Source organism: Ceratotherium simum, chromosome 25 (genome assembly GCF_057802395.1).
Source record: "Ceratotherium simum simum isolate JZ-2026a chromosome 25, ASM5780239v1, whole genome shotgun sequence".
Taxonomy (NCBI): domain Eukaryota; kingdom Metazoa; phylum Chordata; class Mammalia; order Perissodactyla; family Rhinocerotidae; genus Ceratotherium; species Ceratotherium simum.
Window position 1 is genome coordinate 669,690 of NC_141924.1, and position 16,227 is coordinate 685,916.

The 16,227-nt window shown below is 53.2% G+C and overlaps 1 protein-coding gene across 1 annotated transcript in view; it reads right to left on the reverse strand.

The window, feature by feature from the left end:
• Nucleotides 1-3,548: 3,548 nt before the first annotated feature.
• MOV10L1 (Mov10 like RNA helicase 1) overlaps nt 3,549-16,227 on the reverse strand; it is an 83,291-nt gene continuing 70,612 nt past the window's right edge. Inside the window, exons 19-25 of the mRNA XM_087448708.1 lie at nt 15,971-16,070; nt 14,787-14,951; nt 12,606-12,779; nt 7,366-7,515; nt 4,512-4,619; nt 3,776-3,913; nt 3,549-3,644 (exon numbers count right to left, since the gene is read on the reverse strand). Coding sequence (XP_087304834.1) covers nt 3,549-3,644; nt 3,776-3,913; nt 4,512-4,619; nt 7,366-7,515; nt 12,606-12,779; nt 14,787-14,951; nt 15,971-16,070 — 931 coding nt within the window. The remainder of the gene's footprint in view (nt 3,645-3,775; nt 3,914-4,511; nt 4,620-7,365; nt 7,516-12,605; nt 12,780-14,786; nt 14,952-15,970; nt 16,071-16,227) is intronic.

Sequence of the window (16,227 nt, forward strand, 5' to 3'; positions counted from 1 at the left end):
AAGAATGAGCAATTCTCGAAGCACCAAGACCAGAATCCTTGCACATCCTGACAAACTACCAGCTCTGTTTCTGGGTCCAGGCCTTCCAACACCAGCCGACCCACAATAGCTATTTGTGGGGTGTCTGCAATCAGGAGAGCCCAAATTCTCAGGCATAGGGGCCAGCGTGGGGGCCAGGTTGGGTCATTGGGCTCTGTTTACCCAGCTCTAAACCAAGAAGATGGTATTTCCAGCATTCACAGCAGCTGACTGAGGGAGAGAACCCTGATTCCTGGGTGGGCCTCCCATCAGTGCCCCAGGGAGCAGGGATGCCCATGGCAGCCAGTCACCGGGTGCACTGGGGTCGTGGGGCGGCCTCGGGGACCCCGGTGTGGACACCCTCTGCCTCATGCCTCCCTGCCACACCCTGGCCCTCAGTGAGACCCACAGGCAGGTCTGCACAGCTGTCTGCAGCCTCTGCACTTCCCTGCGAGCCTGAGTTGAATGACGACCACAGGTGAAGGGTCACTCTCAGGTGTGAATTCAGCCAGGCTGTTGGTTTTAGGTTTGTGGCTGGACTTGCAGAGGGGCCTGGACAGAAGCCCAGCAGCAGGAAGGCGCTCAGGCTCCACATGCTCCTGGTTCCCTCTCCCTACTGCTGCGTGCGCAGCTCCTCCATCCTGCCTGCCACCAGGCTCCTCCTCTTCCTCTGCTGCACCCACAGCACTGGCCTGGGGGTGGACTGGCCTTTGCACGAGCCTAGGGGCGGAGGGCAGCAGCCACACAAAGGAGCTCCAGGCCGGCGCAGCGCCCAGAGGCCCCAGCTTGGTTTGATGCCGTTGTTACTGTCCAGAAGTTCTCGATATTCTCACCTTAAGCATGTTTTGTGCCTAAAGTCTGCTGCCCCATGATGCCGCAAGCACACAATCCCCATGGACCCATGGAGGGTCCCGACAAGCCACTTGGTTGGACCCTGGCTGCTCCTGCAGGGCAGTCATCCCTGAGGCTCATGGAAGGGGAGAAGGGTCTGGCACCCACCATCCATCCTCTTGCTGCTTGAATAGTGCGAGGAGCGTGGGACACGAGACCCTGCACCCACGTCCCCTTCCTGTGGTGTCTGCACCTGGGCCAAATTGCGTGGCCAGAGTGGCCACACGCGGGCTTCCACTGCGACAACCCTGGGACCGGCCCCTTCACAAGAGGCAGGTCAGCGTGTGAGGCTGCCTCATGCAGAGGGGCCTGCGTAGGGCAGGCATGGTTGCAGCCAGGCCGTGAGGCACAAAGCCCCCGTGTTCCCCGAGGCCCAGTCCCTGGGTCCCCTCCCCATGAGGACACGCTCTGAGACCAGACAGCGTTAGGCTGTCTTGATGGCTCTGGTCAGTCACACCAGCTTCCCAGTGTCTCCTACACCGAGCCCCCTGGGTGGCCATCGGGAATTCCAGCGTGCAGGGCATTTTCCTGTCAGGTCACACCCAGCCCCAAACCGCTGCCTTTGCCTGGCTTATTCACAAGCACCAAGGACTCTAAAACTACCGTGGGGTGCAGCTCACAGGACACTGCCCCATCAAAGCCGGAAGCCAAAGCGGGAAAAAGACTCAAATATCCTGCCTGAGTGCTCCACCAGGGCCGGGCAGGCCTGGGAGACAGCAGGGCCAGTCCCCATGGACCCTGGGAGGGAGCATAGGGTCTTCTGGGACCTTCAAGTATGTGAATACCCCAGAATACCCTCTTTGTGCCTGCACACGTGGGGGGTGTGCCCGGGACCTGGGGCTCCAGAGGGAGGGGCGCTGCAGGATCCATCGCAGGGCAAGCACAGGTCTCCACCTGCCCACAAACAGCTGGCTCTACAACGGTGCATGCGCCTTCCTGAACCGTGAAGAGGGGCAACTTTTCAAGTGCTGCCATCCCGATAGCAGTGTCCCCTAAAGTGGACGTAAGTGCCCACGAGAGCCCCGTGCTTGGGGGGTGAGGAGGCCCGGCCCTGGAGCCTGCGCCAGCCTCTGGCTGCACATTTCCAGGTCCTGCTGCTGCACAGGAGGGCTGAGCAAGGCCCTTATCGCCCTGGCCACCAGCCCCCTGCCACGTGTGACTCCTCAGGCTTCCTCCTGGAGCGCCTGCCCTCAGCGCCTGGGGGCTCTGCTTGGGCCTCTATGCACACCCCCCTCAGCCCTCCATCCCAGCTGCCTTCCTGGAGGAAGCAGTCAGGGGCTCTAAACACAAGTGCCGGCAGGGACCTCAGCGAAGAGTAGTGCAGCCTGTGGCACTTGAAATGCTTCAGTCTCAACCGTGCTTCCGAAAGCTGTGTCTTCTTGCTGGGCACCCTGCCTGTGTGCAGGTGGGTTGGGCTGGGGGTCTCGAGCCTCAGTGTCCCAGGTCTGTCCCTTGTTGCATGGACAGTAAGCGTGTCCGTGTGGTTGTCTCCCAGCCTGGGGCTTGGCCCTGCCTCCTGCACAGACTGCTGCCGTCTCCCCCAGGCTCTGCCTTCCATGCTGCGGACAGCGCAGGACTCACAGGAGCCTGCAGCTGCTGCCTTGCTGCCATGCCTGAACTCCAGCCCCTCTGTGGCAACTCCCTGCCTCAATGAGACCCACGGCCAGCGATTCACAGACGTGCGTCTAAGGCAGCCTTACTGGACACCTGGGGGTGGGTCCCAAGCCTGGTGCTGTTCACAGAGGAACACTTTCAGCCTTCCCTAGAAACAGCTCCCTGAGGATCTGCATGGACAGGCCAGCTCTTGGCCAGAGGGGACAGGTGGGGGCTGGGATACAGGCGGACCCCACCTCTGCCCGGCTGGCACGTCCCCGGGCAGAGCCCCCAGGCTTTGCACAGCTGGCACATGAAGTGAACACTGGCTCAAGGACCTGGAAAGGAGAGCCCAGCACAGCAGGGGTCAGAGGCCACGCAAAAGCATAACTGTCCCCCAACATGAGGCGCAAGTTGAGATGGAAAGAAATGTGGGGTGTCCCACTAGAGCGTTTATTTTGGTGACGGGTTATAGTAACTACCCAGTGGCAGGAAGGGGCTGGCATGCAGAGCTGATGGCAGCATGAGCGGGCTCCGTCAGACCCAGTGGCCCCCACACTCATGGCCTAGGCTGTGAGACAAGGCAGGCCACGGGCCACAGTGCAGGGACAGCAGCTCCTCAGGGTGTGGTGCCTGGCTTCAATGGCCATCCCTTATCAATAGGGGGCTCCGGATGCAGTCCCCTCTGGTCCCTTGGGTCCTGGCTCTGCTGGGCAGGGAAGGGCAGGCTGTGCCTAGCCACAGCTGCAGATGAGGAAACGTAAGGGGCCGGTGAGTCGGGCTCCCCACAGTGGCTCAGGATCGCGCTTGGAGACCACCAGAGGGGGCTGGGAGCTGTGCCCTCTCCCCAGTGTGGTTTTTACAAGGGGCACTTATGTTTACCTATTTAAAACTGTGCAAGGGAAGGGTGATGCCAACCCTAAACAACACCCCAGGACCAGGCACTGCAGCCCACGAGGCAGGCAGCCGGGAGGGGAACTGGGTGAGGCGGGGCGGGAGGGAGGGGCAGGGTGGGGGCCCATCCTTCAGGGACACAAAAGAAGACCTTACTTTTCCAGGGACTGCAGCTCAGGAGGTAGGTTGCATCCTGTGTAAACACCGTTTGTGATGCTGTATTCCAGCAAAGCCCCAAAACAGGGATCCTATTGAAACACAAAGGAGCCTGGCCTTAAACTCAGAAGAGGGCTGGGCTGCCTCCTGCTCCACAGCGTCCAGCGGGACCCTCCTCGCCACCCCCTCCTCAGGTGACACAGCCCGCAAGGTGGCAGCTCACTCTGACAAGAATGTAAGGATTTCCCAGTACAATCAGCAAGGCTTTGGGTCTGGTGATGGCAACATTAAATCTTTTTGAGTTGGACAAGAAGCCCAAAAAATATCTATCATCTTCAAAACTATCTTCATTTGACCGTACCTAAAAAATGCAAAGACGAATAAAAATTGTATCTTAAATTTCTTTGGCATGGAAAAAACCTCTTGACATATAAAAGCTTTTAGAAACATTAAACATCAGTGTGACCCTATTTTTGGTTAAAAAAAAATAAAAGCAGCTGGGAAGCGGCGGGGGTGGGGGGAGTGGCAGAGAGCAGACCTTGTTGCCTCTCTGTCCACACACAGGAGACCCTCCAAACACTAACCCACTATCTCTGGGTGTAGGGTTTTGGTGTGTGTCTGGTGGGGCAGGCACCCTCCTCTGAGGCCCTCCCACTCCGCCCCACCCCCGCTTCCTTCTTTTCTCCCACATTTTGTCCCTCCTTCTCTGACACAATGGCCACTTCTTCCTGGATTCCTTCTCTTTACTTTTCTGTCTGCCCATCTTAGGGTTTTTTAAAAAAGAACTCCCTACAATTACTGCTTGAGATGACGCTTGGGGCATGGAGAGTCTCCATCCTGCACTCGCTTCTCGGCGTTATTGATCAGCCTCTGTCTCTTCCTGTCCGAATGTGCCCAGAACCCAACCACCACCAGTGACCTCAGAAGCACTGTCGCCCACTGGACCCAGGAATACCTACAGTGGAGATGATGATAACCAAACATTCCTGCCCTTGAAACTCCTCTACCGAGCCAACCTTTACATCCGTCAGATCAACATTTCTCAAAAGAATTTTGATTTTCTCCACCTTTGAAGCAGATAAAAAGGAAGATTAAAGATAAAATTTCACAAATCTGACCATTTCTTTACATATTACAGCATAAGCGAATATTAGCTAATGTGCAATATTGTTTTCCAATTCTAAATCATATTTCATCAAATCTAAGTTGGTAAGAGCCCAAATCCTGATTCCAGATCGAGTCCACTGGGGCAAGGGGTGGGTCCTCAGGAGTGCTGTCTCCCGTGGAGATCTCCCCTCTCCCCACCCGTGCGCAGCAAGGATAGGGACATGATGTGCAAAGAAGTGAGAAGACACGCACTGCTTTGAGTGAGAAGGACGTCTCCGTGGGGACAGCGCTGGGACTCCCAGTGGGGCGGGCTCCAGAGTGCCTCATGGGGCCCAGGGAACAGAGAGCCCCTCTGGGGATCCCACACCCCAGGAGCCTGAGCCGTTGCGACAAAAGCAGCCTGGCAATGGGCTGTGCGTAGCATGTGGCGACAGTAACAGGAAGCTAGGGGGAAGAGGAACTTCGTGAAAAGTGACAACAAGCCAACAGGAGGACGGCCAGCTCCTGAGGGAATGGGGATGAGATCCTCTACACAGGACTCCAGGTGAAGTGTGCCCAAGGTCTCTGGAGACAAGGCAAGAACAGGTCATGGTGCTAAAAACAAAAACCAACTTGAAATCTTGGAAAAAAGAAAACTCAGTAGTGGGGAACGGCTCAGCTCCTCACAGGAGGCGGCCTGGGAGTGGGAGGCCTGCACCCAGGGAAGGTTCCCAGAGGATGCCGGACAGATGGGTCAGACAGACAGAGGGAGGGGCTCAGAGACCGAGGGCAGACTGAGAGGCTGGACACGTCTACCAGCAGTTCCAGAGCAGGCAGGGGACATCTGTCCACACCAGTCACGAGGCCCCAGCAGGGGAGAGAAATCACACCCAGACATTTTGTGGCAAAACTATACAACACCAAGAATAAAGGGAAAATATTAAAACTATGAAAAAAAGGACATTACTTAAAAACAAAGCCAGGCAGAGAGTAGATTTCTCAGCACAGTACATACTACAACAAAATGGGGGTAAAGTTTTCAAAGAACTGGGGCAAACAGCTGAATCAAAATTCATAAGTGAGGTGGTTAAATAAATATTTGCTACTCACAGGCCTTTGCTGAAGTAACTACTAAAAGACAAACCTCAGAAGAAACACAAACCCAGAAGAACTAAGTAGGATGTCAGAAGCAAAACCAAAATCCAAAACAGTTAAGACACGTTGATAAACTGCTACTAAGAAAAATATGTTTTGAAAAAAGGTGGAATTCCTAAAATTCACAGGAAAGAGCACAAAGCTAAGACTCAGGAGGGCGGGTGTGAAGATGTGCTTCGTAGGACTCACTCCCAGATGCCAACTCGCCACCAAGCTCCTGTGACTACTCCGTGTGGTCCTGGGACAGAGGCGGCCCCCGAAGATGCGCACGAGAAGCTGGTGTGTGGCAGGCAAGGCAACACATGCCACTCAGATACCATTCACTAAACTGATTATGCACAATGGAAAATAAACTCAGATCCCTACCCCAATCCACACTCAGAAACAAATCCAGGTGGGTCAAAGATGTAACGGTGAGAAGCAGACACTTAAAAGTCTCAGAAGAAAAGTGGGAAACACTTCATGACAACAGGACATGGAAGGACTTCTCAGACACAAAGAGCACGAACCATAAGGAAGTTACTGAGACAAGCTCTGTGTATCTGACGACATTGAAAGTAGAAACATACAGAGCCAGCCCTGATGGCCTAATGGGTGAAGTCTGGCATGCTCCGCTTCCGCAGCCCAGGTTTGGTTCCTGGGCACTGAACCACACTCCTCGTCTATCAGTAGCCATGCTGTGGCAGCGACCCACATAGAAGAACCAGAAGAATTTGCAACTGTACATGGCTGTGTGCTGGGGCTTTGAGGGGGAAAAAAGAAACAAGGAGGAAGATTGGCAACAGATGTTAGCTCGGGGCAAATCTTCTCCTGCAAAAAAATAAATAAACAAAAAATAGAAACATATACATAAGGGAAACAATCAACAAAGACAAACGCCCAGCAGAGATGCTGTACACAAGACACACAACTACCAAGGACCTGTGATCTAGAATGTATACTGAAAACTACAAACCGTTGAGAACAAAACACGCCTGAGGTCAATTTACAGTGGGCTCTAGATTTGAACAGGCAATTTAAGGAAGACATGAAGAAATGGCCAATGAACAGGAAGATTCTCAAGACCCTGACAACTCAGGGTAATCCCACAACACCCTCACTCCCCGTTTTAGGGGACCCCAGCGGCAGGGTATAGACTGTGAGCAGCCTAGCTGCGCCCTGCCCGCAGGCATGAGGAGGTGTTCATGGCAACGAGACATGGGAGAGCCCTGCAAGCCCACCACAGGGGAGCAGATGGACACTGTGCGACGATGGGGAGGCCAAGGAGCTCGCAGCAAGAATGTGTGGCCCCACCGGACTTGCTGCCCTCACAACCCAGGGGAGAGGACATTCTCACGCCCAGTGACAGATGAGCAAAGAGAGGTGGGCTCACTCAACATGCCCAGGCCGTGGGTCACTTGCCGGAGAGAGCACGTGCTCTCCCCAGGCTCACGGGACACCAGTGCAAGAGCAGTGAGCTGTGGAGACGACTCGAGAGGGACTTGGGGCCACCTGACAAGCTTGTTTCCACCTTCCTCTGTGGCCTCCTCAAACAAAAAAGCATGAAACAAGCTCGTTCGAGCAGGTCCACACCTGCTTCCGGTAGGGCGTGATCACACCGATGTCACCGGCAGACACCTGGCTCGAGGTGCTCCTGGCCAGCAGGCAGCAGTAGCGCATGACCTGGACAGCTTCGGCCGGGTTGAACCACGAGGGGCTTCTCCCTTCCCGAGCTTCGCTGCCCTGAGTTAGGAGACAGAGAAGGGCACGTCCATCACAAAACGTCATGTACTCAAAAAACGCTCGCTCAGGGCCTACGAACAAGGAGCAGACGGAGACGCTGGGGAACAGAGCATGAACAAGACAGAAGCAAGCCCTGCTCTCGTGCAGAACTCACATTCCAGCAGGGCAGACTAACGTTAAGTAATCAGGACAATCATCCCAGCTGCAGCAAGCGCAGGAAGGAGAAGGACTGGCTAGGCGAGGCTGTGATCTGAGGGACTGTCAACACGGGAGTGGCAGGTCAGCAAGGCTCACACCAACTGACACGTGTGCAGGAGCTACTGGGCAAAGGCAGCTGCATGGTGAGGGAGGGCACGTGGGGCCCCATTGCAGAAGCACCCGAGTGTGCTAAAAAAAAGTAAAGAAGGCCAATGTGGCCAAAGCAGACTGCACGGCCAGCTGTGGTCAGTCCAGGAGGCCACAGCAGGGCCCTGCCATAGGCCAAGAAGTCCGACTCAGGCTCCATTCCCTCCCCACTCGCTCTCTCAGCCAGTCAGCAAAGAGGACATGCAGATGGCCCACAAGCACACGAAAAGGCCCGCAACATCACCTGCCACGAGGGAAACGCCAATCAACCCACAAGATTCCACCTCACACCCACCAGGACCGCTACTATCAAAAAACAGAAAGCAACAAGCGTTGGCGAGGGTATGGAGAAAGTGCACTCTTGTGCACTGCTGGTGGGATTGTAAAATGGTAGAACTGCCATGGAAAACAGTATGTCGGTTCCTCAAAATATTAAACATAACATTATCATACGGTCCAGCAATTCCACTTGAGTCTATACCCAAAAGAAGTGAATGCAGGGAGCCAGATAAATATTCATACACTCATGTTCATAGCAGCATTATTTGCAATAACCAAAAGGTGACAACAACCCAAGTGTCCATCAACAAATGAATGGATAAACAAAATGTGGTATTATCCATACAGTGGAATATTATTCAGCCTTCAAAAGGAAGGAAATTCTGGGGCTGACCTGGTGGCATACTGATTAAGTTCGTGTGCTCTGCTTTGGCGGCCCAGGGTTCACGGGTTCGGATCCTGGGCATGGACCTACTCAGCACTTATCAAGCCATGCTGTGGCAGGTGTCCCACATATAAAGTAGAGGAAGATGGGCACAGGCCAATCTTCCTCAGAAAAAAGAGGAGGACTAGCAATAGATGTTAGCTCAGGGCTAATCTTCCTCACTGAAAAAAAAAAAAGGAAATTCTGACATGCTACAACATGGATGAACCTTGAAAATATTATGCCGAGTGAAATAAGCCAGTCACAAAAGGACAAATACTGATTATTCCACTTCTATGACGTCCTAGAGTTGCCAAATCCATAGAGACAGAAGGTACATGGTGGGTGCCAGGGTGTGGGGGAGGGGGATGGGGAGTTAGTGTGTAATGGAGATAGAGTTTCAGTTTGGGAAGATGAAAATGTTCTAAAGATGGGTTAAAAAACAATCTGAATATATTTAACACTACTGAACTGTACACTTAAAATGGCTAACACAGCATATTTCATGTTAATGTGTATTTTACCACAATCAAAAAAGAGTGAACACCAGATAAAGCAATAAGGTATTAACTTTCAGAATGTGTTTTACGCTGTTGTTAAGCCACATGAAATTTATCCCTTAGATTTATAATAAATGATTAAGATAACTAAAAAAAGATTAATGGGACGGAAGCTCATAGTAGAACTTCTAAACTGAAGAGAAAAAACATTCAATGAATATCAACTGAACAGCTACAAAAGATAAGGAAAAGGAGGAAACAACAACAAGTAACAAAGGTCAAGATGAAGGAACAGTTAAATAACTACAGGTTGGGCTGATTTATCTCATCAAAAGCACAGACCCAGGGCCGGCCCCATGGCTTAGCGGTTAAGTGCGCGCGCTCCGCTACTGGCGGCCCGGGATCGGATCCCAGGCGTGCACCAACGCGCCCCTTCTCCGGCCATGCTGAGGCAGCGTCCCACATACAGCAAGTAGAAGGATGTGCCACTATGACGTACAACCATCTACTGGGGCTTTGGGGAGAAAAAGGGTTAAAAAAAGGAAGAAGATTGGCAATAGATGTTAGCTCAGGGCCACTTTTCCTCAGCAAAAAAGAGGAGGATAGGCATGGATATCAGCTCAGGGCTGATCTTCCTCACAAAAAAAAAAAAAAGCACAGACCCTCAAATTGGATTAAATATAAAAACTAGCTGCTTCTAAGAAATACACCTAAAGTAAAATGATAAAGAAAGAATGAAAATAGAGGGCAAAGAGATACTAGATAATAAGAAAAAAGGAATGGCAATATTAATATTATTGTAAGGTGGAATTTAAAGCTAAAAACTCGACATTACATAGTGAGGAAGATAAAACAATCATAAACTTCTACACACAAAACAACACAGCAGTTAAATACATAAGGCAAGAACTATTAGAAATTCAAAGAGAATTTGATAAAAAAATATTATTATGTGAGACTTCACTCTTCTCCCACTAGTGGGACTACCTAGTAGACAAAATCCAAGACACAGAAGAGCTAAATAACAAACTCCATCAACTTATTCAAAAAATGCATTTGGAACTTACATCCCTCAAATAGAGCATATAAGTTTTTTTGGTATGTCTTTAGAACATTTACCAAAACTTATACCTATTTGGCCACAAAATCTTAAAAGCGGAGAGTTTATAGGCCACAGTTCTTGATCAGAACCTAATAAAATTAGAAATAAAAAAGAGGTGACCAAAACTTTCTTAGCCACTTGGAAATTAAGAAAAGTACTTTTCTATCACCCTTGGACCAAAAAAGAAACTAGAGAAAGTCACAAGTATCTAGAAAGCCATGGAGAAGGGGACCCTTGGAAGACACACATGGAGAAGCACGGCAGCACCTGAGGGATGCCGCCGTCACCAGTGCCTCCCTGCTAAGAGGACAAAGAGGACAGGAACCAAGTGCTCATCTTGTGGGAATTAAACGAAACAAATAAAGATAAATAAGTTAGTAAGAAAGAATGATTCAAGATAAAGCTGAAATTAATGAAGCAGAAAACTAACAGGCTAAGTACAAAGCCGGCTTTTCAATCAGACCAGAGGTTGGTACCTCTTGCCTGTAAGGGCCAGACAGTCAATATCTTAGGTTTGAACTCTGCTATCGTCCTAGCAAAAAGAAGCCAGAGACAAGCCACCTGCCACTGCAGCACAGGCTCCCAACTCTGCTTCTTTAGGAGGACAAGACTACAGCTACCTCCTGGGGCTCATCCCCCCCCCACAGTGTCCGTGCAGCATGTTCTACTGAGCTCTCTCTGCTGGGACGCGCTGGGCACAGGGACAGAGCAGTGAGTCAGACAGAGGGCCTCCTGGAGTTTCCTCGGGGGAACGGCCGCCCGCCAAGAATCCAGAGTCAAGGGAAAGCTGTGTCGAAAGGGTATGCGCTGGGGAGGGTGTCTGAAACTGCATCCCAGGGACTGGAGTGCGCCTGTGGGAGCCAAGGGCGAGTAACGGCCAGGCCTGGCCAGCAATCCTGCGGCCAGTTAACAACTGGTGATAAAACCCTTTTTTCTCAAATGGTGGGAGGGGACCATGTTCTCTGCAACCCAGCCTGAGAGGTCTCACCTACATGTAACCCTCAGGGCCCTCCAAAAACGCTCACGAAATCCATCGATGTTTCCGGACTCTGTTCTTTTCACACTGTGCACTTGTATTTACTACAGCTCTTATAGTATGTTATCCAGTGGGCTTTGCATCTCATTTTTCTTCTACAAAACTTTTTTACATATTTACAACTCCACTCCGTACTCAGTTTCTCATGAAAGAGCCCAATGTGACTTTTACGTAGACTGCATTAAATACATGGATTAATTTATGCAGAACTGACCCCTTTACAACACCGGTCTCTGCTTGTAGACGTTGGGGGCCTGTCTTAGTTCACGTGCTTAGGCTAAGCCTTCTGACTCTTTCGGCAGCGATCATGCTTCCTTCTCTGTAGGTCCCCACTCTACATGCGTCAGAGGGATCTCTGAAGCCGAGATACACTTTCTAACTTGTTTTTTCTGACACACAGGGAAGCCTGTGAGGACAGGCAGAGCTGGGGAAGACTGCTCCCAGGAGGGTAACAGGGCACAAGACTGGGAGAATGCACCAGCCAGCAGGGGACTCATGCTGAGTGGACCACATTGTGAGTCCACCCTCTCCTGGAACTCGCTCCCATCCACGGTGGGCACCCCACAGCCACAGCTGTACACACAACTCCACTTTCTTCCAGCCTCTTCTGACAGAGCAGGCCAATCTGGAGGCCTCAGGCAGCAGGTGCTGTCATGGGAAGGAAGGCGGGCTCCAGAGAGGAGAGGGGCGGGCACCCTGGCACCAGCTTGACCCATCCTGGAGTCTGCACAGCCCCGAATCTGGATGAGAACTTGGGGGAGTTAATGTAAAACCTGACTTCTGGTTCTAACAACCAAATTCCCAGCATAAACACTCGCATTTTAGTGAACACTTGTCACTTTTTGGCTACTGAGCGTCTAACTCCCCCTGCGGGAGTTAGGGGGAGTTAACTAACACCCCGTAGCCAGTGAGGCCACGGTGAGAGGGAAGGCTCTGTCCCCAGGTCGGTTCTCTCACTTGACAATGACGCACAGGATGGCGGTTACTCTTCGTGGGGGCGGCAGGAGCTTCCTGTTGCCCAGCTTCCCTCGATTCAGCTTGCTTGTCTCCCCAGCCTTCCAATCAATCCTGTGAGCTCGTCAATATACCTCCTACAAACTCCTTTAGGATGCTCCCCCTTCCATCCCACTCTGGGCCGGCATCCTCCAGAGCCCTTTCTGTGTGTCATCACCTGAGCGGCTGGATGGGCAGAAGCCCCTCCCACTGCTTTTACTCTGCGGGACCAGCACGCGTCTGCCCCACCACAGGCACTTGGCAAATGCTTTGTCAGTGGCTGAATTAATCAAAGCACATGCACTGAGCACGCGTACACACCACGATGAACACTGGGGGTCACTCAGCTACTCAAAGACTGAGCCACTTGTCCTGTGCCATGTCGAGGTCAGTGACGGGTACACGACTCACCCTCACACCGTGAAAGATGAGGGGGAAGCCTTTCTTTGGTAACTTCTCCCAGCCCAGTAAGGAGGTCACCACCTTTGGGTCTGCACAGACTTCAAGCTCCTTGTGGTAGAATAGTCTGGATGGCAGCGCCAGCAGAGCTGAGTGGGATCTGTAGTTCTTCACGAGCTTCGTAACCTGCCAGGAGAGAGCAGGCAGCAAGCCCAAGGCCAAAGTCAGCGAGAGATGCTTCTGTCAGAGGGAAAGACAGCCCAGACTCACCCCAAGTCACACGGAGGGGCAGCCTTCCCTGCCTCTGCCTGCACCTCCTGGCCTGTCACCTGCACCTGAGTAGGAAGTGCTCTGGCACCTCAGACAATTCTCTTACTAGACAAGGGGAACGTCAGGAAAAGAAAAGAGAAGAAGGCCTCTGGGACCATCACCTGGGTCTGGAGAGCTGAGGAGTCTGCTGCAGGCTAGTCACACGTCTGCCTGCAGCCCTGTAATCTGGATGCACCATCCTGCAACCCTGGCCTTTAGACAAAGCAGGAGGCCTGTCTCAGCTCAACTGCAGGCAGCTACGGGCTCCTGAGCCCCAAGGCCAGGGTGGCTAAGGGCACAGCTGGTGCACTGGACTGCATATCCCCCCGAGCCACAGGCAGCCCCTCAAGGGCCAGGCTGGGACCTTTGAGAGCTGCTGGAGGTGAAGTCGCCAGCATATGGAGCAGGAACAACTTTACTTTCTGCCTCCAACTGACCTGGGAAGCTCATTCCCTGAGTGTAGTCTTCCCTTGTTCCCGGGTGACAATGCCCGCAGGCCTCAGGAGTTTCCTGCTGACTCAAGGTAACAAACTTCAGCTCAGTAATTACAACGTGTACAGCTTCCAAGATGCTAATCAAAACCCCAGACTCTATCTAGCATCACAGCCTCTCCCTTCACCCAAGCCAGGCCCCTGTTAGCCTGGACATCTGCGTGAGAACAGGGGGAGAGGTGTGCTCGGCTCCCAGGGGCTTGCTGTGGTTCCAGGCCTGGGGAGAAGGAAGGAGGGTGCAGCGCACTCAGGCTGACAGGCTCTGCTGCCCTCTGCTGGGCACCTAGGCCGCAGGCTGAGGCACCTGGCTGACAGAGGCTGGCGGGCAGCACTGTCTGTCCGACAGCTGCCACATTACTCCACCCTTGTCTCATGGCCCCCTCCCCAAAGCCACTGGCAGGCCCCAGGGAGATGGACACTTGGTGGGCAGACATGCATCTCCCACAGGCAGGAGAGCCCTTCATTTCCCTGTCTGGGCCTAGCACAAGTCCACAGCTGGCTCTGGCTCGTCATCAGAGCCTCCTGATGACCCCTCACTGTAGCTCCTCCGACCGCGGGCACCTCTCTTGCAGGTAGCCCCTAGTGAGGCAGTCCTCAGCCTGAAGACCACACTGTCCCCAGCCCCACTCTCTTCCCACATGCCCTCTCTGCTCCACTCTCTTGCCCTCTCTATTCTCCAGGGGCGAAGGGGCCCAGGGGCTGACTACCTGGCTTAGGTTTCCGGCTATTTCCCTGAAAACCTGCCCATGATCCACATCTCATTTTCTGTTTAATGTTCACATTCAGACGGGAATCTCTCCTTGTTTCTGTACTGTAGGAGCTCAGAGAATGATGCTACTTGGCTGACCTTAATGAGGGACCCCAGAGACCTAAGGTTCCCCAGCTCCAGTGTGCTGGGAGCCCCTCTGAAGCGGTCTGAGGTCGCCTGAGAACCCAGAATCTGCACCTTAACCAGGACCTCAGGAGACCACAGGAGACACTGCCTTTCTTCCAAGTAAAGTTACAAAGTTCCTTTCTGTTTTCCCACACTAACATGGATTTAGACTCTCTTGCTATGCTTGGCCCCACAGAACCTCGGCCAAAAGCCTTACACCGCCTGGGATCTCTGATCCTCAGGAGATGCTATGAAGCAAATTTCTGAGTTTCTGGGACAGAGAAGCTCGTCCAGGTGCCTTAAGTCCACTCTGGGGGGTAGGAGAGGAGCGTGCGAGCTGTTTGGGCCTCCTCTCCAGGTGCGGCTTGGGGCCACAGGGAGGTGAGCTGAGAGTAGCACAGAGGCTGTGGGGACTCTGGCGGGCACTTACCCGCTCCTCTGTGAGGCACCCTCTGCTTGACTCCAACTCTGCTGTCACCTTATGGGGGAAACCTAACACCACGTGGAGTCTGGGCTTACCAGCAAGGGGTTGTAGGCGCCACAGGCCCCAAAAGCGTTTTCATCTCTCCTATACACTGGTCGGGACATCAGTCTTTCCAACATAGAAACGTTCAGCCCATAGGCCATAGCAAGTCTGGACTTGATGACCGGTCCGAGCTGCATGGGGTCTCCAGCAAGGACAATCTGTAGCACACAACAGGCACCCACTGGCACCCACACCAGTGCAGGGGGAGAGGTGACGACAGTCACACGTAGACTCACAGCCCCAAATGGGTGAGTGTCGGGGATCGTGAGAGAGCCACAGGCCAGCCTCCGGCCCTCTGACTGGCTGAACGAGGGTCCGTGAGTGCAGCCACATGGCTGGAACTGTCCCCCCACCCCAGCACGCAAAACGACGATGGCTTGGACCAGGACAGTGGAAATGGAAAAACCAAACAGGCTGGAGACACAAGCTCCCTCACGGGGCAGTCCTTCCACCGGCTCCTTGACCTGGCAGCCTTGTCCCTGTCTTCTGGAAGTCTCTGCTGTTCCATCTTTCTCCCTAATGCTGCCTCTTGTCCCTCCCGCCCTGGTGGCTCCCTAGACCGGGACTCAGCTGCCTGGCAAGGCAGCCTGCCAGGGGCCACGTCCTAGCTGGGCTAAGCCTGCTCCCCCGTCTCTGTGATTGAGATAGGAGGAGGTGGCCCTCCTTGAGTGAGTGTGTAGAATGGAGGCGGAGGCAGGGGGGAGTTCAACACGACCCCACGTCACTACCACGGATGAGTAGTGGAGGAAGCAGCGGGTGTGACGAGGAAAACGGCCAAGACTCAGCCTAGGACAACTGGGGTTAGAGGGGCCAAGGCAGTCAGCAGAAGGGAGCAGAATGGTCAGATCCAGGGTGGTAAGCCAGGGCAATGCCTTGATCTCCTTACCCAGCAATACAGTCACGGAGAGCAGGGGCCGGAGGTGCTGACCTTACCCTGTGCTCTGCACCCACAACAGTTCTTAGCATCTGTTTAATAAGTGAATGAATGAAATCAAAGCAGCCCTCTCCCCTAGTCCAAAAGGAATGAAGTGTATGAGAACACAGCCTGTGTCTTCACGGTGCCCGAGTCCTCGGGGCTCCCCCGAGCCCATCACCCTGCCACTGTCCTGTGCAGACAGAGCGCCTCCCACTGCAGGAAGACAGGACGAGAACAACACACACAGCAAACAGGCCTCACCTGGCCGCTGACGTCTGAAATCAGCCCCAGAGGAATAATGCATTCTGGCTCACTCGCCTGTCCTGCTTCGTCCACAAATACGTGTGTAAAGTGTCCGACTCTAGAGCCAAAGATGTCCTAAATGGTCATTTCTATCAGTGTCCTAGCAACCAACACCACACAGCCGCACAGCCATGTCTGCACTGCGGGCGCCACCTGGTCGGGAATAACCAGGGGCCACAGGCCTATCAGGAGACCTAAATGAGCTCCTGTCAGCC